A 22,038-nucleotide genomic window follows, 5' to 3' on the forward strand; every position below is an offset into this window, starting at 1 on the left:
TAAAAGTGCACAGATCACAGATGAAACTAAAAGTACCTTTCAACAGCTTGCTGGTGAAAGCGTGCATTCACGGGGTGCTGTTCTCTGAATTCACAGTGCGGGAAAGGGATAGACGTTAGAGCAGTAACTCTTACAGTATGTTTTTATTGCGTTAAAGCATCGCCTCATCATGAAACACTCCGCATACAGTTTTATCTTTGTATTAATGACCTCCTCGCATGCCAGTGAATATTTGTGAAAATATATACAACTAACACATTCAGAGCCATGATGTTGAAATATCCTGATGCATTATGTACAGGGACAATTCCAAGTATGTAAAAATGTTTCTTCTTGTTGCTCTTGTTCACTGACATTACATATTGAATACTTTCTTGACTGCCTCTTTGTACTGCAGCATGCTGCTCTCGCTCTCCCCTTCGTTCTTCAGCCGTGTGACCGAGTCTTTATAGTCTTGAACGTCTTTCCTTCCCAGCAGCTGCTGTCGCACTTCTTCACCGTCTCCCTCTCCTGCCACTTTCATGCGTAGGAGTACATCCAAGATATTCTTCTGAGACGGGCTGTCCTCCCAACTGTAGTCCTCCATGTCTGCCACAGTCTTCTCAGCCTCCCAGGCCTCAGTTTTCTAAAGGAAGAAAGAGAATAACATTTCTAACTTTAAACAAGCAAGACAAATGACCACAGGTTAAATTATGAAAAAGAAAATTTGGATTTGTAATTCAAGCCACATTTTGATTGGAGTTCTGGTTCAGCAATTCCCACTCTTTGAAGCTCCTCTCACAGAGATGGTATTTCCCATATGTAGCTCTCCGTTTGCCGCCTGTCTCGTTCTCATCACATTCCCTGAAGAACAATACGACCCATTGTGCAGCAGCTCAAAGCAGGGCAGCAACAGGGTCCTGCTCGCAGGTGTTTGGAGGTTAATGACCATCATTAGCTACATATATGTATATTTGATCCCCATGCTGTCTCCAGCAAGTCCAGATCTAGTGACTGAAGAGCAATCAATACTTCAGAATAGGTAAGCAGCAGCTATTCTACTGTTAATCACAAGCATGAAGCAGCTCTTCAGCCTTGTGACTGAGTCTTAATGAATAATAGTTTTACATTTTTTGGAGTGGGCTCGCAGCTGACACACTGACGCTCTAACATTTTATTTTTCCACATTTAGAGATTAATACAAAATAAAACAATGCAAAGTGTTGTGATGTTTGCTGTATGCAATGCTCAGTAGTTTGATCAACAGGCAGGATATTTGATAGCTCACCAGTGGGTTAAATGCTCCCCGTTTCTTGAAATGACAGGTGCTAGGCATGCGGGCACAAAAGCAGGCAGAGTGCCTCTTAGTGGTAAATGCGTGTGCATGTTGGAGGCAGCTTTGAGCGGTCAGCCCAAACGCTGGCCTGAATTAGCACACACTGGAATTAACAGGCAAAGTCCATCTCTCTGACTGAGGAGATATAATCACTTCAGTGGCTGCTAACAATTGGCCCCTTTGTGAGCTATCGTTACAACCTGATCAGTACGCCACTCTCACAGCTTCCACAAGCCTGCTGGACAAGCACTGTGCCTTCCATTGTGTGTTCAAAAGGGCAGTGGACAGTGTTTTGCTTCCTGGCTTTAACAGCCTTTTCTCAACTTAAACTTTTTTTTTTTTGGCTAAGCCATGTCAGGAAGAGCTCCTAAAGGCAGAGGTTGCACAATCGTGCTCTTTTATGTGGCTGGCTGCAGATTCATGCCAACAGTGCTTAGGCACTGTTGGCCTGGTGGCACACCTCTCCGATGTGGCGTGGTTGGCTTAATGTGAATGAGTATCAAGGTCAACACCTGAGAGGGGAGTCTGTTTTCTCCTCTTCTGTGGGTAAATGTCAACTGGACAATGCTGCTGTTTGCCATCCTTCTGCCCATTCAACTCTGCTACCTCCCTAATGGGCTTTAGTCTCTCAGATCGCTAAGCAAGATGGACAAGATTGCCCACAGTGAAAGGTGTGCCATGTTGCTAGTTGTACGTAAATGCCACCAAAGACGAAACGATATGAAAACATTTTCAGTTTTTGTGTAACTTAGTATACCCCAGACTCTTCCTTACAAATGGCTTCTTGACAGCTGTCATTCGACTGAGACCATTTCTGAGGAGACTTCAGTGAACAGTAGATGGACCAACTGAAGGGTCAAAAAATGTTTTGGGTCTATGTCGGATGTTTGCTGGATTTTTTTCGTTTCTTAAGGACATGACCTTTAGATAATGTTCATCTGCTGTCGATAGTTTTTTAGGACACTTCTTGTTTTCCACTCTCCCATTTTCCTCAAATTTTTTTTTAGGGAAACACTGCACACCATGTCAAGACATGCCAAGTTTTAGTAGCTCTTGGGGAACCACCTCGTGGCTACAAAAATACTTTACATTTGTAGATGTAACTGCAGATTCAACTAAAGAAATGGGAACAAGTTAAGCAGTTTTGTGACATGCTGTTATTAACAAAGTGCCTAAAAATACAATTAAAATCGGTTGTTTGCTAATTATCTGTTGTGTGTAGACACAGCAATGGTTTAGCCCCTTAAGTTACTTGACCTGTTGTGCTTGAATGATTCATATTCTATCAAAATTTAAAACTAATGTCCTCATGTGTGGATCTGGCACAAAAAAAAGAAAAAAAAAAAAAAAGGTAATTCTTTGTTTTTACATTCATCAGGTCCCAATCAGCCCAAATAGCAAAGAGAAATTAAAAATGCATGCCATGAAAGAGTTCAGGTCTTAGGGGGTTAATAAAAAATAAAATTTCCTTTGGAAGTGGTCTGAAAATTAGTGAAAAAGTAGCCAATACCCGAAGATTATTTTAAAGACCTTCAGAAATGCTGCAGAACTATTGCTCAGGATTACTTTTGAAAAATGTATAAGAAAGTCAAAATATAACAAAAGGGGGTTACTCAAGATCTCAGCACTGCATTTATTCTAATCTGGGGTGATCATGACAAAGGAGGGATTTCATATGAAAAGAAGCTACAAATATAAAAATATTAGAAATCTGAAAAAGAAATGCCGTCAAAATAAGACTTCACTGGCTTTTCTGCTAAATGGTCTAAGGTACCAATTTGTTGGTACCTAGTGAAAGCCAGCAGGATTACCCTGCTGGCCCGTGCAGGAGATACTGTTTTTTCCAAAATATTGAAGTTTTGCCTTTTGTCCTCATAAACCAAATACACAAGACAACACACAAAATCTCCCCCACATCAGCGCTGTGTTTATATTTCACATATCCACACTAAAAAGCAATTATTTTAAATTACATATCTTTTTATAATAGCAAAAAATAGATCAAGTAAGAACCCTCAGCTGGTGAAGGCCCTGTGACACTTGTACATTGCATAGAGTGGTGCATTAGGTAAGACATCATGATGCATTTGAACTAAAACCTCTCCAGGGCAAATGCGTTAAAAGTGACAGCGGGTTGTAGAGGGTACGAGTAATGCCAGACAGCACCTGGCCTTTAAATGAATGGATGCTTGTTGAAAGAAGACAAAAGGTTAGAAAACAAAAAGAGAAACTCAAGTGGACGTAGAAAAGGCACAAATATCCCATCTAACACCAGGTAGAGTTGCTGAGTTGGGCCGAAGACTTTTACCATGGATATCCTGTTTGAAACTGTGAGTTCAGTAAGTCCGACTCACTCAGTTTACTGCTCCTTCAGTATTCAGCCACTGAGGCCAATTTATCGGACCTCCCTTCAGTTGACACAAGAACTAGTTAGAGTGGAAGAAAAATGTACAACTTACCCAAGACTCGTGGTAGAGAACTGTGAGCAGATACATGGCATAGTCATAGTTCTGCTGTCTCAGCGGGCAGCTAGCAGAGAGCAGAAGAAAGAAAAATGTACGAGGACATCAGTTTAATCTTCTTTTAACCCTATATTTTCAGGAAGAGGTGTTTACCTGTCAGTTTTGATGGTGAGGACATCTGTGTTTTTGCAGTATCTCTCGCCAATGAGTTTGATCATTTTCTTCCTTGCGTGGTCATCTAAGTTCAAACTGGACAGCTTTACCTTGAAAGTTGAAGATGTGAATAGATTACCACATAATTTAAATCTAGTCCTTCCGTGACACTTCACTAAATAAAGAGACATTCACAACGAGATTAGGGCAAATGTGATGTGCTTATGTGCTATAACTCCACCATACATCTGTCTCTAAGGATTTAAGAATAAAACCTAAAGTCTAAACTGCAATATGTAATATTTATTTTTTTAACCTTTGCAAAGCTTAGACTGCGTGGATTAAAAAAAAAACTATAATTTTTACAGATCAAGCACATGCCGTGTCCCAGAATCACATAAGCTGCTTGTAGAGATGATAGATTTTACCTCCACTACATTGTTTATGGCTCTGCTTTGAACAATGCAACATTACTCCATTTATAGGTAATACAAAGCACAGGTGAACATTTATTTTGTGCACTGCACCGAGGTACTGCTGATACAAACATGCACAGAGCTGCTACAATGGTTGAGACTATGTGTCCAGCATAAATAAACCTCTGTCACAGATTTGATTTCCAGGATTTTCCTCCTATAAAATATTAAACCACAAATCAAAAATTAGAAAATATATGTTAATTCAAATATTGATGCCCCCCACCCCTCTTACAAATAAGGGCTTAGTCAACTTGTTCTAGATTTGGAATCTAACTGTGTGAGATTTGCCCTTCAATCTATCTCCCTGCCTAATCCACCTGGATTACTGTTTAATTCCTACCTTGCTGATATAATCTAAGGCAATGTGTCAGGAGCAGATGGCTGGCGATTAATGGTAAAAAAAACAAAACAAAAAAAGCCAAACCCCAAACATTCCAGTCTGGGAAAGAAATCGCACATTTGTCAAAGGCAGTTTGTGATGCAAAGCAGGATTTCTTTGGCACTTTTTGGAGTTAAAATGACTACAGGCAGTGTGATAGAATAGGACAGGGAAACAACAGCTTTGTTTGTCAAGGTTCAGCTGAAGGAAGTTGTGTTTTTCTCTCCTCTACCCTTAACATCACCCTGTAAAATAGAACACAGGCCCAGTAACTTCACAATTAAGAGGGCATTATTTATTACATTTATTTAATTGATTCTTGCAGTTAAGTTAAAGAGACGTGCATTTCCATGTATGGTCCTGCTCATAGGGAAGGATTGCATATTGATGGATTAGTTTTGGGAGGGGATTAAAAAGAATATTAAAATGTCTCAGCAAATATTATTTTTAAAAAAAAATGTTGTTACTTCCTTCATTGAAAACTAAAAAGTTGCCAAAAACCCCATAACAATTAACAAGAATATTAACAGAGCCTTGGCACAGGAAATATAAAGTAATGACCAAAGACTAATCTCTCTGTTGACTCAATAGCATCATTTTGCAGATTTTAGGTCACTAGACGATGAAGATCTTTCTAGGAAGTCAGACAGACACCATGTCAGCTGGTGATTATGTATCCCAGTAAATCTTTAATCTCATTTTACATGTGAGGTTTTTGATCACCTGTACATTAACAAAACCCAGTTAAAGTCAGCATCAAGTAAAAATGGCAAAACTCACTCTGAGATGGACGATACGAGCTGAAGGGTTTCTGAGAGAAGGGCCAGCGGACACATACTCTTTGCTCTCTAATTTAATGGGGAAATGCTCATCACACTTGGTATCAGTCTCCAAGGCAGAGGGCCACTCTGTACAGAAAGCTGATAGCACAGAAATGCATTTAAATGTGCTGCTGGACAATAATGAAAGAAAGAAACTGCTTTTCTCTAACTAGATTAGTAAAATATGAACTTACGTTTCAGAGCTTCACAGTGTTTCTTAATGGCTGCTGGTGTCAAATGTAGAAAGTTTGGTATCTGAAACAGAGAAAAAGAGAAACATGACAAACTTTCCCTCTCTTGATTTCACTCTCTTGGCAAACTGTTAAATCAGTAAGTCTACAAACTGTGAAAAAGTATTTGCCCACTACCTGATTTCTTTGTTCTTTTGCATATTTGCCACACTTACATGCTTCAGATCAAACAATATTAGTCAAAGATAACCAGAGTAAATACAAAATGTCGTTTTTAAATTTGGGTAAGTTGGGTTAACTTGAACAGAACCTTTCTGACAAAGTGAAGCAGGCTAAAAAAAACCAAACAAAAAATAAAACAAACCACAGTTAAAGTTATCCACAAATGGAGAATAACCCAAGAGTGACTGGCCTATAAACACGTCCAAGAGTCCATCAACGACTCATCCAGGGGGTCACAAAATAACCCAGAACAAGACTTAAAGAACTACAGTTCTCACTTGGTTCAGTTAAGGTCAGTGTTCATGATTCAACAATAAGAAAGAGACCAAAAAAACGAGTTACAAGGTGAAAACCACAGCTGACCAAAAAGAACACAAACCCTGGTCTCATCTGCTGAAAAAAACAAAACATCTCCATGAACCCAAAGGACTTTTGGGAAAATATTCTGTAGACTGACAATACACAGGTGGAACTTTTTAGAAGGTTCGAGTCCTGTTACATCTGGCATAAAACTAACACAGCACTTCATTAAAAGAACATCAGACCAACTGTCAAGCATGGTGGTGGTATTGTGATGATGTGTGGCTGTTTTGCTACATCAGAACCTGGACGTCTTATTGAAATTGATGGACTCATGAATTCTGCTCTCTACCAGAAAATCATGAAGGAGTGTGTCTGGCCTTCAGTTTGTTCCCTGAGGCTATGCAGCAGAATAACAAGCCAAAAACATACCAAAAAATAAATGAAATGAAGGTTTGAGGTGGCCCAGTCAAAGTCTAGGCTTAAATCTGATTGAGATGCTTTGGTAGAACCTTAAACAGGCTCTTCATCCTTGAACTCTCCAATGTGGCTGAATTTATGGCAATGTGAAATGACCAGTTATCACAAACGCTTATAGTTCTTGATTCTAAAGGTGGCGTATCCAGTTATTGGGTTTAGGAGGTACTTACCTTTTTGGTAACTTTTTCCCCTTAATGAAATCATCATTTAAAAACATTAATTTTATATTTGTTGTGGTTTCCTAATATTCAAATTTATTGGATGATCTGAAATATGCAAGTGTGACAAATTTGCAAAAAACAAAGAAAACAGGAAGGGGCACATATTTTATCACAGCACTGTATGTCATAGGGCTGTGCGATATGACCAAAATCTCATATCCCGATATAAGACATCTATCGTCCCAATAGCGATATAAATCACAAACATTTAACATTTTCTGTAAATTCTGTGGATGTCGGGCAGCTCGACTTGCGTGAAGTGTTTCCAGCTGGGCGTCGTGTAGCTGGAAAGGCCTGTTCTAACGTTTGAGTCTAAGGTTTATTTTTTAGCACCTGGCGGCTCTCTTTTACTTCTCATCCGTAAATAATCTGCTCTTTCACGTGATTCAGTTTATTTTGAAAAGTCTCAACAGGACCTTGAGCTTTATTGTGAAAGGTTTATGTTGAAAATAAACAAGCGGACATGCGACGGTCTTACCGTCGCTGTTGCTAACGACAACGCATAAAAACAGGCGCTTGTCCGTCCGTAGTGTGGTTATATAAAATATAAGAGAAAGAGAGAACTTTAAGAAATTAATATAGCCACTACAGTGACCATCAAAACGATGAAAAAATATTGCCGTAAACAGTTTATTTTGCGACCGCACAAAACAAACGATTGCGTAAAATGAAACGATAGACGTTTTTATATCGTCATCCGATGTATTTCGTTATATCGAACAGCCCTAGTATGTCACATTATATTTGCACACATACTAGAATAGATTTCTTTACTGCCAAGGCTGAGCTCCTTAGAACAGCTGAGTATGATCTGCATGATACAATCTACGTCCAAACTATCATTCATCTATAGATGACAAACAGTTCATGACCTTTACAACAGAGCTTAAATTATATTCAGACATAAACATCATCCATTTCACGTGACTGTTCAAAAGCAAATCTCTGGGGCTGCATCAGCTGATTTGCAAACAAGTGGGGCACCAGAAGGTATGTGTTAAGAAGTTAGAACATCAACAAAAAGCTGAAAGACGCAGTTGAAAGCAGTTTACTGATAAAACATGAACATGGTAACAAGAAAAGCCAGATGCTTCGATTTTTAAACCACTGAGTTGGTACAGATGTTTAAAAAAGGTGATTTTTCTTGGTTTACTTTGTTTTATTAGGCATTCCCATATTTGTTTGAAAGATTAAAGAAATCTTTATTGCGAATGAGTAAAAACCGTTTTGAGGCACTTTAACCTCCATATATCTGTACATGAACACAAGCCTTCGAATTTCTCCCAGATGTAAGAGCTACAAAATGAATTCAGCATTAGCTGCTGCCATTAGTAAAGATCACATGAACCACAGACGGGCCAGTGACAATGAACAAACACCAATGTTTGGCCAATAAATCAAGTCATCCACATTTATTCTAACTTATTTTTTGAACTGAGGAATCAGGGACCACCAACTGAACTGACAGAGGCAGTGAGAGTCGATTTCAATCAAATATAACTCGTTAACAAAATGACAGACACAAAAGATAACTTAAATAAAAAAAATAAATAAATAAAATAAAAGTGGAGCCTCACTGTGTGGAGTTTCCATATTCTACCTGCGCCTGTGGAGTTCTCTCCTGGTATTTGATCTTCCTCCCACAGTACAAGGACATGCACATAACATTATTTGGCAATATTAAATTGCTGTAGGTATGAATGGCTGTCTGTCAGGCCTGCACGGGAATGACCACTAAAGCCTGATGTTATCAGTCCATATTAGCTTTGTCCCAATAAATTGGTATTGGCATTTACAATGGCCAAAAATGAAAATTTAAAAAGTAAAAGAGGTGGGAATAAGCATTGATGTGTCATAGTTTGTCCATTAGGGGGCACTCTGTAACTTCCCTGTTTTTAAACTGCATCGTTATGTTATCTAGCTCAGCGGTCCCCAACCCCCGGACCGGTACCGGTCCGTGAGTCGTTTGGTACCGGGCCGCGAGAGTTGAGGCTCAGGTGTGAAATGTATGGTTTTCAGGGGTTTTATTGGTTTTCAGCGTTATTTTGTTATCGTTTTTATTGTTAACTCTGTTTTCCTGGGTCTTTTCACGTGTGTTATGAATAAATCTTCTTTTTTTCGATACTGGTACTAGTTTTATTTTGTTGTATTTATCCAAGACACCTTAAAGGCCGGTCCGTGAAAATATTGTCGGGCATAAACCGGTCCGTGGCGCAAAAAAGGTTGGGGAACCGCTGATCTAGAGATGAATTATATATATCTATGCAATATAATATATTAAACAAACGTTATGACTAGCTATATATATCTTTTGTGCGTCTGAAACAAAGGGAAAAAAAATATCGGCCAATATATTAGAATATTGGAATTTTTAAATCATCAAATATCGGTATCAATCTGAAAAAAAAACAACTATACTGATCAGTTCCACTGTCTGCCTGTCCAGGATGTAACCCACCCCTTGCCCTATGACAGCTGGGATGTAACCCACTCCTTGCCCTATGACAGCTGGGACAAGTTCCAGCTCCTTTGCGACGCTGAATTAGATAAGCTGAAGATGACTGCTGAATGGATGATTTATACCCTTTTCTCCTACTGAAAGCACATCATTATGCTCACTGATCCACCACAACACTCCGCTTGCAGAGGGAGGCCACTAAAGTGATAATAAACAAAGGCCCTCTAAATTCTATTCTTTTGAATAGAATATATCAAAACAGAGTTCAAACCATCTTCACCCTTAACCCCTGTTGGAGGTGTTACGTGTTTGTTCTGATTTAATTAATGGAGGATGTTGGAGTAGCAGAACAGAATTTGAACACGTGACAGTGCTAACCACTACATCACTGTGGTGCCCCTAAACACAGATATCTTCTGTTTTTAAAATTTTATTGGTGGAACTTTTTGCTCATCCTTCACATATTCATGTTTTTGCTATTATGATCTACTTGCACATTTTCAGATCTGCATAAATAGTAATGGTGGAAATAAAAGCTTGGAAAGGAAAAAAAAATCTTATTGTACAAATCATATTAAGAGGATCCATAAAGTGTATATTAGAATAAGTTGGTTGAACCCGACCTTTCAAGATAAAAGGTCTGGATCTGAAAGATAAGCAAACCAAATATGGTTTAAGGCTTTAAATATGGGCAAATTATATAAAAAGGTTGAGTTTCTTAATGCCCCTAAAAATGGATTGCTCATCTTTTCATTCATAAAGTAAAGCAAACATATAGATGCTATCCAATGTAAATGCTGGAAACTGTAAGGTCTATAATATATAAATCTATGGGCCAAAATGTTGGACAGCAGTTACAGAAATATCTACATCCCAGAAAATAGAAGTGACACATTTCAAACACAGAATCATTATAATGCTCTAGATAAAAACATTCAGCACTGAATTGTTCAGAATACGCTGCTTTTAAAGGGCATGTAAACAAAGTGAAAAACAAAATCCGCTTGATCCTTTTGAGTGAAGGATATTATAAGACAAACAATTATATAAATTATCCTATACTGACACCAAAGTAAACTTAATGGTTCACAGTCGTGGCAAACGATTACACAAAAACCCATCTATGACTTATAATTAAAAAAGAAAAAAACAAAAACAAATCACCAAGCGTAACCAAGGGACATACAGCAGTTTAGCTCCTCATGATGAGCTGAGAGAATGAAATCAATATTGTTATGCTGCAGATATCCAGCTGTGATGGGTGAAACTAGTGGATCTGCAAGTGGCTTGAGTCCAGATAGAGCAGCTGGTGTCTGGACATAGCAGCTCAGTAATCCGGGCACAGAGATACAGCGACTAAAGCCATGCAGGAGAGCAAAAAGGGCTCAACTGGAACTGCAGGAGCACTCGCCAGCTTCAATTAACTCAAACCATCAAAGATAAACAAAGAGAATACATCCAGATACAGCCCAGAGTCAAACGTGTGCAGCTAAATGTTGTGTAAATAATCATTCAGTTCATCACAAAACCATTTGTTCTGTCATTCTTTATCAGATTAATTCATACTTTGTGCATATTTATCATTTTATCTGAGGAGAAAATGTTGTTTTCTTTAGGGCCTCTGTGCGCATGCTGGAAGTAATGAGGTCTGACCTTGATTAGCTCCAAATTGCCTTTCTTCTCTGGAGGAATGCCCCCCTTCACAGGGTACCCCATCCTCACAGGGAGGGGGACGGATCCTGGCCTGAAGGGCGCTGCCGATGGATAAACTGCAGTCCAGTCCTGATCCACTGGCATCTTTCCTGTCCTGGGCTCCCCTGCCTTTAACCCCACACAGAGTGCAAAGGAAACCATGAGGAGAAAAAATCGTGCCTGTGTGTGTGTGTGTGTGTGTCTTTATGTATTGTTTTTTTGTGGTGGTTGTTGTATAGCCACAATGGCAACTTTTTATCGTATCATTCAAAGTGCATGCATTGTGTTACACTCAGTTTTGATAAAAGCTGCACACTCACTTCTCTTCTGGGCCTTCGAACAAAGGGTCCTCTACCACCTCTGTCTGGAAGGCCTAAAATAAAGTATCATATACGTTTTATTCTTATGAAAACACTCAAATAGAGTAAATGTCACAACGTTGTTAAACATTAGACTACATCTAGCAACTTTATCTGTGATCACACACTCTTAACAAACAGTAGGTTGTGTATTGTATGCAGGACCTTTGTTTGACTTTTGCTTTTTTGCTCTTAATTCAGTTTGTCAATGTACAGATAAATAAACCACTGTAAACCAAGAACTCAGTTAACTTTGCTTTTAAATAAATTTAGTATATGTATTTCTTATATGGATAAAGTAAATGTGTAGCATTCATTTAATTGTTAAGTAATAAATATCAAATGAAAAAGGTGTTTGACTGAGTTAAACACCTAAAAATTATTCTTATTATCATTCTACATGTATGTAAATGATGTACTTGAATATAACTTGTTATTATAATGAACATAACAAAATAAAAACAAAATGAGTAAACTATACTGAAGAAGTATCCCATGCCAATATGTTCTCATCAGTCTGAAAAGCTATCATTTTAAATAGCTATATATAGCACTATTATCACACTAACCTTCAAAACAATCTACCTTGAAGAGGAGGTCAGAGGTCAAATGTGACAATTTGTTAAAATCTTTATACAGCACTTGCTATACATTGACAACACATACCACACTTGTTAGATTCAGTTTTTGCATTATAATGCTTTTTCTCAATTTTTGATCAATAAATCATTAAGTTGACCTTGAAGACATTGATGGATTAACATGTCTCATCTCTACACACCTACAAAGTTTTATCAAAATTCATTCAAAACCTTTCGAACTACCATGTTTACAGACAGACTGCCATGCAAACGCTACCAAAAATATAACCTCCTTGGCAGAGGTAATTAAAGTTTAGGACCATCTTTTGCTGCTACTTTCACTATTATTTTATCTCTTCTTTCCCCTTAACCCCACAATGTATCCTAGCAGGTGGCTGCCACTCCCTTAGCCTGGGTCTACTCTTCCCGTTAAAAGGGAGTTCTTTCTTCCCACTCTTGCAAAGCACTTGCTCATAGCAGCTTGCCTGATTGTTGAGATTCTCTCTCTATTAATTGTAAGGTCTTTGCCTTGCAATATAAAGCACCTTGGTGAAACCATTGTTGACAGATGGAGCTATATAAACAAATATAGAATCTAGTTTTTACTTTTATTTTGGTTAATTTGATTTTGGTTAACTGAAACGTTCTTTTCAAATTTACCTTTACTTTTTTGGTTTTAGTTAACTAACCTTGGCATTACTCTCTTTTCTCAGGAGTGGAATGAAAAATTGGATAAACGAGCCTCCTGATCAGGTGTAGTAGGGTCGAAATATCCAGGATGTTCTTTTAATCTGTATAACTAGGGTTCGTTCACAGACCGTCTATAAGTATCTGTCTTTGTACTTCTGCTGCTACTGTGCCTACACATCTTTTTGCGAGAGCAATGGAGAGTTTTTTCTTGTAATGATGATTTGCCATAATTTACAGCAAGTGTCTATCTTTCGGTGGATTGTGATGAGCAGTGTGGTCACTGACAGCCCAGGTAGTGACACATGGTGAAGCAAAAACAGATATAGGAAGCTCAAAAGGACATCAAAGACTTTCAACAACCCAGACATGGTCACCAGACAAATCCGCTTTTCGTGTAACTAGTCACCTAAGTTTGGATGCTGCAGAAGTCTACACAGGATATGCTATAGCTACTCTTGTTAATAACAGCACTTCATGCAGTTAGCTTAGCTTGCAGCTATGGTTTTGAATTGGCATAAATTCCCTTATAGCGACAGTGAAACTCACCTTTATTTCCAGAAGAAGAATTTATAGACAGAGCCGTTGCATATGTGGCTTTACCGGATGATTTATTGAATCCAAGGAGAGGGATATTTATTCGACCTAGGGACAGAAATGTCTTGCTTGTGCGTGAAGCCATGTTTTCTCAGTGAACTACGGAAGCCAGCGAGGGACGGTCAAACCCGATTGCGAAGCTTTTTACTCAGCGCGGAACAGCACAGGCGCAGTTAAGCGTTTAGATAAGCACAGGTGTGAAACGGCTCACCGCGTGTCGTAAACACTGGTTTATCTGGTAGGTGATACTTTAACAAAGCAGTCATAATAAGATACTACTACAATGTTAATGGAGGTACTCCTGTTTCTTTGTGAGTCAAGTGAGAGGACTCTGCCAGCTGCTGCTTTTTGAAACATAGGGTGCGTTCAAAGACCGTTTGAAAATATTAATTAGAAAGTTGCAAAGCAAACAAATAAACAACAACAACAAAAAGATGAAAGTGTTAAACATCTTAATATCTTAACGGATTGGAAGTGTGGAAGGCTGTATTTTAAAAAAGATTTTGAAATCTGTTTTATGAATTTGGAATTTGAAAATGGTTTCTGAAATTCCTTTTTTATTCAGTTTTTTTTTGTGAAATCGTTTTTAAGTATCTATTAACTGGTTAATAATTCATTTAAAAGTATTTGTAATTTATCTTTGCTTTGTTTTAAATTAAAATATTGGAGAATACATTACTATAGTAATATCTAAATAAATAAAATAATTAAAAATCAAATTTGTATTTAATTTAATGAGGTATTAATAAATGTTTATTCTAACTCAAATGACGATTAAAGGGCAACTAATTTCGTCATATTCGTCACTTTGTGGTCATGCTGTCACATTCAAAATATGTAGTAAAGTTTATGACTTCATGAACCTGTTCTGGTGCCTCTGAGTAAAAACTAATTCTCTTGGTTGTTCTCTTCATTACCATAACTAGATTTGCTTCTTCTTCTTTTTTAATTGGAAAAAACAACATGTGACGGTGGTTAATTGTAACAATATGCTAATAAAATACATTAGCCTTTCACAACATTAAAATATGCTTTGAATATTACCCCCAGCACACCTGAACAAGCAGTTCATTTATGAAATAACCTGGTATGTTCGTAAAATCAAAATGTGACTGAAAACTGAGCGTTTGTTATTTCGGCATCAGAATATATTTGAGGGCGTGACTTTCGATATAGACAGCACGTGATCGATTGTTTGCCATCGCTATTATTTTACTGAGTGACTGAAGAAATATCGATTGGATTAACACAACAACAACAACAAGAACAAAGTTATAACTGTCACTTGGTTGTTAGAGAACTTATTACAAAAACGATAAATCTGGTATATGTACTATATTTTAATTATATTTTAAGGTTTCCTCTCGCCCGTAAAGGCATCGCGTGTCCTGGCAGAAGCGACGATGCTCTTCAAAGGGACAAGTCCTGCAGACTGCAGCCGCTTAAAGAACTGTGGCATCCCGGTGTTTGCGGCGTCCCTTATGTGTTTGAGCGCTGGAGCATCATTTCTATCTGAAGGAAGCGAGTACCTGGAACTTGCTGTGACACAAAGCAGAAAAAGAGGAACTTTGTGCCCCGAAAACAACTTGAGTCGTGGTGTGTAAGTTAAAGGTAAGGTCTAACGCAATATTCTCACGTTGTTGTTTAGGACAGCAGTGTTTGTGTAGTGTTAAGTGATGGAGACAGCACTTTCATTTAAACAGAATTTACGCGCTTATGCTGCTTTCAGGAGTAATGTTTAACAGATGGACGGGGGGTTGGAGGTTTTTAGGTAGTGTGAGGCGTTTTATGTTTAAAAGCCCACACGCTATCATTTGATTTGTTATATGCCCCCACCTGCCCACCCACATGGGTCGGTTCAGTTTAACGGAAAGTCACATAATACTCTGTAACCGTAGAGTCCCACAGCAGCCTATGCATGTCTGGCAGTTCATTGTGTGCCTCATGACTGTGTGGTTTTCATTTTTTAAAGGTAGAAACTCTATCTAAAGGGAGACATGTGGCTCCTGTCATCACTTCCACCGTAGCCGAGGACAGATATGGACGGGGCTCGTTACCTCCAATTAGATCTTTATTTTTTCCGATCCTTTTAGGTAACATCCGGTCATCTATCACACCGCCTTGTTGAGTATCTTTCCAGAGAAGACACTATATCGCCTACCCGCTGTTTATGCATTCATTAATTGTACATATGATAGCAAGCAGAGGCTTTGATTTGGTCAGATGGAAAGTTGTCGGCTTGCCAGAATTAGGTCGTTTGCCCCCATGCACACACAGGTGGTTGTTGTTTGTGACATGGACAACACAGCTTACTAACTGTCCTGTAGATCCTTCTTCGTGTAGAGTTAAAAGATCTGTAATCAGTGACTTCCTTAATGCTTACATTAACATGTGCTGGCCTAAAGTGATGAAGAGTAGTGCTGTAAATACTGCAAATTCTGGTATCGGTGTGATACCAAGTAAATACAGGGACAGTATTGCCAATACCAGTATCTATACTCTAAAAAAGGCAGCTTATTTAGGGGAGAGCATGATTTATGAGATGGATCATCCTCAAATTCTGAACACATTTTAATGACCTTTAAATGAGTAAATTACTTTCCAAAATTATAAGTTAGTACAAGAAAACACCCTTTTGAGCTTTTCAGGTATTTTGAAACAGAGTTTTTTGGAGACCTGGAATATAAAAATGCCTGCCTCTCAAGCACTTCGGTATTAATCCTATTACAATAGTATCAATCTGATAACAATACACATCTGTATCAATACTGTCAATATTTGGAACATCCACCAACCTCTCATTTAGCATAAATTAGTTTTATGTTAGAAGGGCTCTTTTTTTTAAGATAAGATATTCTTTATTAGTCCCAGAGGTGAGAAATTCACATTGCTACAGCAGGAGAGTGGACAAGGCAAAAATAAACAGATGCAGCATAACCTAATTATAATAATACTGTGCAAAAAAAAAAAGTACAATATATAAAGTAGAGAAATATAATTTAAATAATTATGTATATATGATAAAACAATACAGCTGACTACTTTTTTGTGAATTTGTGTGCATCTTTAATTAAAGACACACAACTTTAACCTTGATCTGACTACACAAGAAACACGTTGGAGAAAGGTGAGAAAGAAGCCGCAAAAATAATCATTCACGTGGCTGCAGCCACCCAGCGCTTTAATCGGTCTAATTTTTGGGCGGTTGCACGTTGATTAAGCGTTTGCGGTGTGACACACTTTGTGTAACCAGCGCTGAAGGTGACATTGTGACAGCAGAAGCTTAAATGCCGTCACTGGCTGCTAAACACACTGCGTTTTTTTTCCTCTGAATTTAAACTGAACTGTAACCGAGTGCACACCGCGCATCTGCATTGCCTTCCAGATGGAAGAGGAGAGAGGTTGTGACACCCATCAGCGATACTCTTAACAGGATGCTGTTTTTTTACAGTAGAAAATCTCCATCAGAAAGAGCTGGTGGAAATGGACTAGTGTGTTGACCTGTCACTCCCACATTAACTAGTGTGCGCTCGGGTCTTGGGAATATTATGTGCCTGTTACACTTTCATAATGCTCACAGCTTACAAGTCACAGCACAGCGGTCTAAGCAGCAGGGAGAGCTAATAGGAATATTGCTGGGAATTCTTTACTTTCATTTTCTTGCTGTCTCAAACAAAAGAAAAAAAAAAACTAGCAATAGCCATGACGCTATACCTTCTGAAGGTGCATCTTACAGCAAAAACTAGGGCAATTAGAGTTACACAATGAAAAGCTTTAATCAGCATCAGTGCCCTAAGCACAAAACATCCCTGATCCGCATATGGTCAAAGTTCAAAAGCAACAAGCTAAAGGGAACCACATTTAGTATTTGTCAGATTCTAATCTGTTAATATTTTTAGAGTCAGCATGTTTCGGTTTTTGCTGTCAATGTCAATCATTTAATCCAGGTGATATAATACAAAAAAGGGCTTTTTATAAGAGTATCTCTCCTTTCCAGCATCCAATTATCATTTTGTCTTTCGACACTAAAATAACAAGTGTTATAATAAGGCTTTCTCTCAGACTAATGTAACATCTTCTGCTGCAGGTATGGACACAGATGCAGCCCAGCAAAGAGAACTCTTCTCAGCAGCAGGTAGCTAGCCATGCCTGGCTAGTTTTTTAATTTGGCTGCCCTGTTCCCTTCGCTAGAACAATCAGGATTTCCCAAGGCTTTTCATTCCCCTTTGGCCCTCTTCTTTGAACTGGACCATCCCGCAGGGCGACATGGGGGAAAGACGGACACGCTCCTTTCACGCGACGTGCCGTGGCAGCAGGCTGGGGAGCTCCTTCATAAGTTGCAGCCCAAACGGATGCACCAGCACCAGCATCAGCCTGGACCAGGAGATGGACGTTGGCCTCACGCCTCCCACCTGCGCGGCTACCAGCAGCACAGCCCTCAGGTCCCCTGCACCTGACAGGAGCCACTACTCTCCTGTTTCACTGGAACCGGAGCCCGCGGCGGTGAATAATGGATCAGGCATTCCCTGCTGTCCGCCTGCAGACACAAAGGACCCGGCCCTGCAGATTTTACAGAGCCAGCCCTCTCTCACCGCCATCCCGCCACCTCTCCCTCGTTCAAGCTGGCTGCGTCATCATCAAAAGGAATTCCACAGCCCTTACATCAAGACTAGCATGCAGGGGGATATTTACAACTTCCTAGAGAGGCCTGCTGGATTGAAGTGCTTCCTCTACCACTTCCTTGTGTGAGTACCTGTCAGTTTCTGTGCACACTGATTTAAGTCCACACTTCACAGGCGAAGTGAGTCGATTGCAGAAGACGGTGAGCTTGTGTTAGGTACAGTTGGTAATCTGAGAGAGTTGCGAGTGCTCAAAATCTCAATCCACGTGAATAAGGTTAAAAATAAAGTCTAGTTAAGTAAGAATAGGCTCCCATGAAAATTACCTGGGTGACGATGTACAAACTTTCACAGAAGTGTTAGAAGATTCACAAAACAGACTCTGGTGTCATTTCATTAGCTCCAGACGCTCTCTTGTTAATTACATTTAGCGCTTCTTCTTCCAGTTATAGGCTCTGGTTCCCGGTAGCAGGAGGAGCAGTGTCCTTAGGCCTGCTGTGTGTCGGTGGTTGTTTTAAGAAAGCCCAGCAGAATCAGGTCAATGTGATCTGGCTAATCGCACGCCTGGTTCTGAGTTGCCAGGTCTTTTCTGCTCTTTGTTTTGTCAACAGATGAAATGAACTCATCCATAAAAGCAGAATTTTTTATGCTGTGCTGCATAAGCATGTTTTGTCTGACCCATGTCAGGTACTCTAGAAAATAAAATGAATTCCTTTGAATAGTAATTGAAATATTATGATAAAGCTTCATCCATCGATTTTCTTCCTCTTATTCAGCTGTCACAAGAAAATAAAAACCTGCAGTTAGCTTACTTAAAACAGAAGTGGTAAGATTAGAAACTGTGGAACTCAAATTTATTCAGGAGCCCGGCATCACATCACACACCGAGTCCATAGATTGAACAGAATAGAATAGAATTCAACTTTATTGTCTTTGCACATGTCACAAATACAAGGCAACGATTTAGACCACATTGAAGGAAAATAGAAATAAGTCAGAATTTTAACTTCCTCCACTCAACAAAATAGAAGCGATGCTATCTGGGAAAGTGATCTCAGTGATAAAGTCTCTGTATTTCAAAGATGTTTTCTCCTTTACCTTAATTCTGATGAGTGGTTTTAAGTTGTCTGCGGAGATGACAGCATTTGGGCTTGATGTCGATTTCAAATAAGATTATAATATAATATATAATATAATATATAGCTTACTACTGTTCATCTGCCTCTGTAAAGCTGTGCTTGAAGAGAAGTCGAATTAGTCTGTCTCATTAGTTTTGTCGGTCACAGATAAGTGGAAACAGTGCAAAGATTCTGTTTGCATTGCTGATCGTCCTTAATTGAGGCTCTAAAGTTCAAACAGTGACAGTGAACCCGAGACTGCTCTTCATTCAATATTAAACCCTTCTAACCGATCCTCACTGACGCTCCTTTAAGTAACTCTTACGTGTCGAAGACTATAGCCGGCGGCCATTCAATCCCTCGTCCCTTTTCTCGGATTTGGCAGGGGAGAGCAACGATACAAAGGACCTCATCCAGCACTCATGACAGCACTAATAGGTCAGCTTGAAAAGCCCTGCTCTACATCAAGATGACATACAAACAAACAGCACACACACAATGCAGCTAGTTAGTTAATTCATCACTGGCTTTATTGTGCGGTCAGGGGACATTTCCAGCGAATCGGCACATGTGCAGATGCTGAAATTTGGGTGGACTGAAGAATAAAATGCTGGTAAATCCATATCTAAAAACAAACAATCAAACAAAAAACCAATCTCATAATATCTAGAATATATTAGTTATTTTTGTGACCGTTTATAGATGTGATATTGCAGTATACCAGTGATGGTCTTGAGATCACGTGTTCAGAAGGGCCGTTTTTCCATTATTATGTAAGAAGAGACAAGTGAAGCAAAGATAGCGTTACCTCAGCTGAAGTGTTGGTAATGTCATTTAAGTTGACGACAGGTGTTTGTGTTACTATACGTGTAATGAAAGCACCTAATAAGTGTTGGCACCTCCAAATGCTTTGCTTATGACCAGGTGACTGTCCACCTTGTCTTATGTTTTAAATCCGTACTGTGAATTTCCTCTTTCTCACTGGAACAACACAGAATTCTGTGTTCCAGGTCTTTTAATTTACACATTAAGCAGTGTTAGTTTGTCTCCTGAGCCGGTGCTGTATCCCCTTCTGTTTAGCAGAACAACTTGTCCCTGTACTGTACTTTCTGTCTTTCACGTGCACAGGGAAAGTATGGTGAAGGGACTACGCAAGCATTACTTTGAGGGACTTATTTTGCTTATTCATTTATGAAAAATACTTTAAGATTTTGGATCAACAGGTATAGTTTTTTTTTTTATTTGAAGGACTTTAACCCATTTTACAAGCAATCCTTAAATGAAAGTTTTAAAAAGAAGCGAAGGTGAGCTTTACGGGGATATTTGGTCTATTACAGTAGCACAAAGCATTTGTCTGAACACAGTTCAAAAAATAAGCTCTACCTGGATTTTAACTTGTGGGCTTCACATTACCACAGCTCATCATCCATGTTGGGCTAAAGAGAAATTTAAAATGGGCCCTGATAGATGAGATTTTATTTCTTTAATTTATTGCCAAAATTAAATAATAATAACTCCAGGTGCCCTATGTGAACTTGGGTCATACAAACTTTAGAGAAGGATTACAGAAATTTATGAATTATTCACATTCACATAATCATTAGATAATTAGATGAAATATATAAACAGTTATCTTTAATATGGGCCCAGCACACTGACAGGAACACAAGCAGGCACATGCCACACTAATGATGCCCGAGTTAGTCAAAGTGGGCAGAAATCCTTTGGACCCCAGACAGCATACGTGGACATGTGTCCGAAAAGAGTCTTATGCAATACACACTCACCAGTGTACAGAGAACCTGGGGCAATGATCCACTCCATGTTTGGGCCACTCCCTCTGAGTCTTTTACATAACCAGAGGGAATAAACATGTATATCCTCATGATTTCTAAATGCCCTTCTCGGACTCCAAGCTGGATACCTCTTGGTCCTTTTATCAGTCGAGTTTATCCATCAGTTTCTTTCAAACATACCTGGACAAAAAAAAGTTGAACTTATAAAATAAATGACATCAACTTATTATCCAAGCCACGTTTTATTTTTAACTACCTATGTGTGTGTTAAAAATGTCGGCGTATGATTAAAAATAGCTTTACGAAACCCAACCAGTTTGCGGTGGAGGAAGAATTGCAGCTGTTTATCCTCTTGAAAAAAGCACTGGGCCAGATGTTGTCTTAAATACTGGCTTTTGTTGTGTGCTTTTATATCTGGACAGATTATTGAAATGGCTATAGTGAATCCTCAGCTTCCAGGCATTCCCCTCTATCTATGCAGGCAGAGCGGAGGACTCTTGTATCTGCTTACGAGAGATTACTGCTAGACTGGAGTGAACTGTATGTCTCATGTCCATTTTACTGTAAAACACCAGTGTATTCAGGGAATTCTTCAGGGGCATGTTTCGCTCATCAAGTGATGCGATTTTTAATAGTTTAGTGATATTTTTTAAATAACATATCCATAGGCTTATTTTTAACAGTCAGTATTGTTTACTAACTACAATAACTACTTACATGGAAAATAATTCTATAATTTAAAATTATTATTATTTAATACATTATCCTCCTCATGACAGATTGATCACCCAGCATTTTAACATCCTGATCCGGCTAATTCAGCGGGAATGACACCCGGTTCTAGAAACCTAGATGTTTGTCTTTGTCTGTGGCTTGTTTAGCAGTTACATTGTTACAGTGTTTTGTAGTAAATATATTGTTGGGTGTGTACATTTGCAATTGAAATGGGTGTAGAAGCTAAGGATTTGACTTTGGGTGCTTCTGATGCTAAATGTACATTATGTAAGGTTCAGTTACGTTTTTCCTTCATTTATCTACAGTTAATATCTAAAGTTCCACATGTAAGACATATCAGTGCATGAAGGCACGTAGACATGGTGGAGATGAG

General features: G+C 38.8%; 2 protein-coding genes across 5 annotated transcripts in view; one reads left to right on the plus strand and one right to left on the minus strand.

The window, feature by feature from the left end:
- Positions 1-124: 124 nt before the first annotated feature.
- Positions 125-13,597, minus strand: mrps35 (mitochondrial ribosomal protein S35). Its single transcript, XM_040026202.1, has 8 exons — positions 13,350-13,597; positions 11,494-11,546; positions 11,135-11,302; positions 5,804-5,864; positions 5,569-5,708; positions 3,931-4,040; positions 3,775-3,844; positions 125-625 (listed from the first exon to the last, which is right to left on the minus strand). The coding sequence occupies exons 1-8, from the start codon at positions 13,480-13,482 to the stop codon at positions 356-358; spliced, it is 1,005 nt and encodes a 334-aa protein (XP_039882136.1). The 5' UTR covers positions 13,483-13,597; the 3' UTR covers positions 125-355.
- A 1,162-nt stretch (positions 13,598-14,759) lies between these two features.
- The window catches only part of kcnq1.2 (potassium voltage-gated channel, KQT-like subfamily, member 1.2), a 191,241-nt gene continuing 183,962 nt past the window's right edge, over positions 14,760-22,038 (plus strand). For 2 of the 4 annotated variants that reach the window (XM_040026208.1, XM_040026209.1), the window contains exons 1-2: positions 14,760-15,008; positions 17,485-18,142. In XM_040026208.1, the coding sequence (XP_039882142.1) occupies positions 17,664-18,142 (479 nt within the window). In that variant the 5' untranslated portion in view covers positions 14,760-15,008; positions 17,485-17,663. The remainder of the gene's footprint in view (positions 15,009-17,484; positions 18,143-22,038) is intronic. The other 2 variants (XM_040026206.1, XM_040026207.1) reach the window with 2 other exon arrangements.

Source organism: Simochromis diagramma, unplaced genomic scaffold (assembly GCF_900408965.1).
Source record: "Simochromis diagramma unplaced genomic scaffold, fSimDia1.1 OVJJ01000293.1, whole genome shotgun sequence".
Classification (NCBI taxonomy): domain Eukaryota; kingdom Metazoa; phylum Chordata; class Actinopteri; order Cichliformes; family Cichlidae; genus Simochromis; species Simochromis diagramma.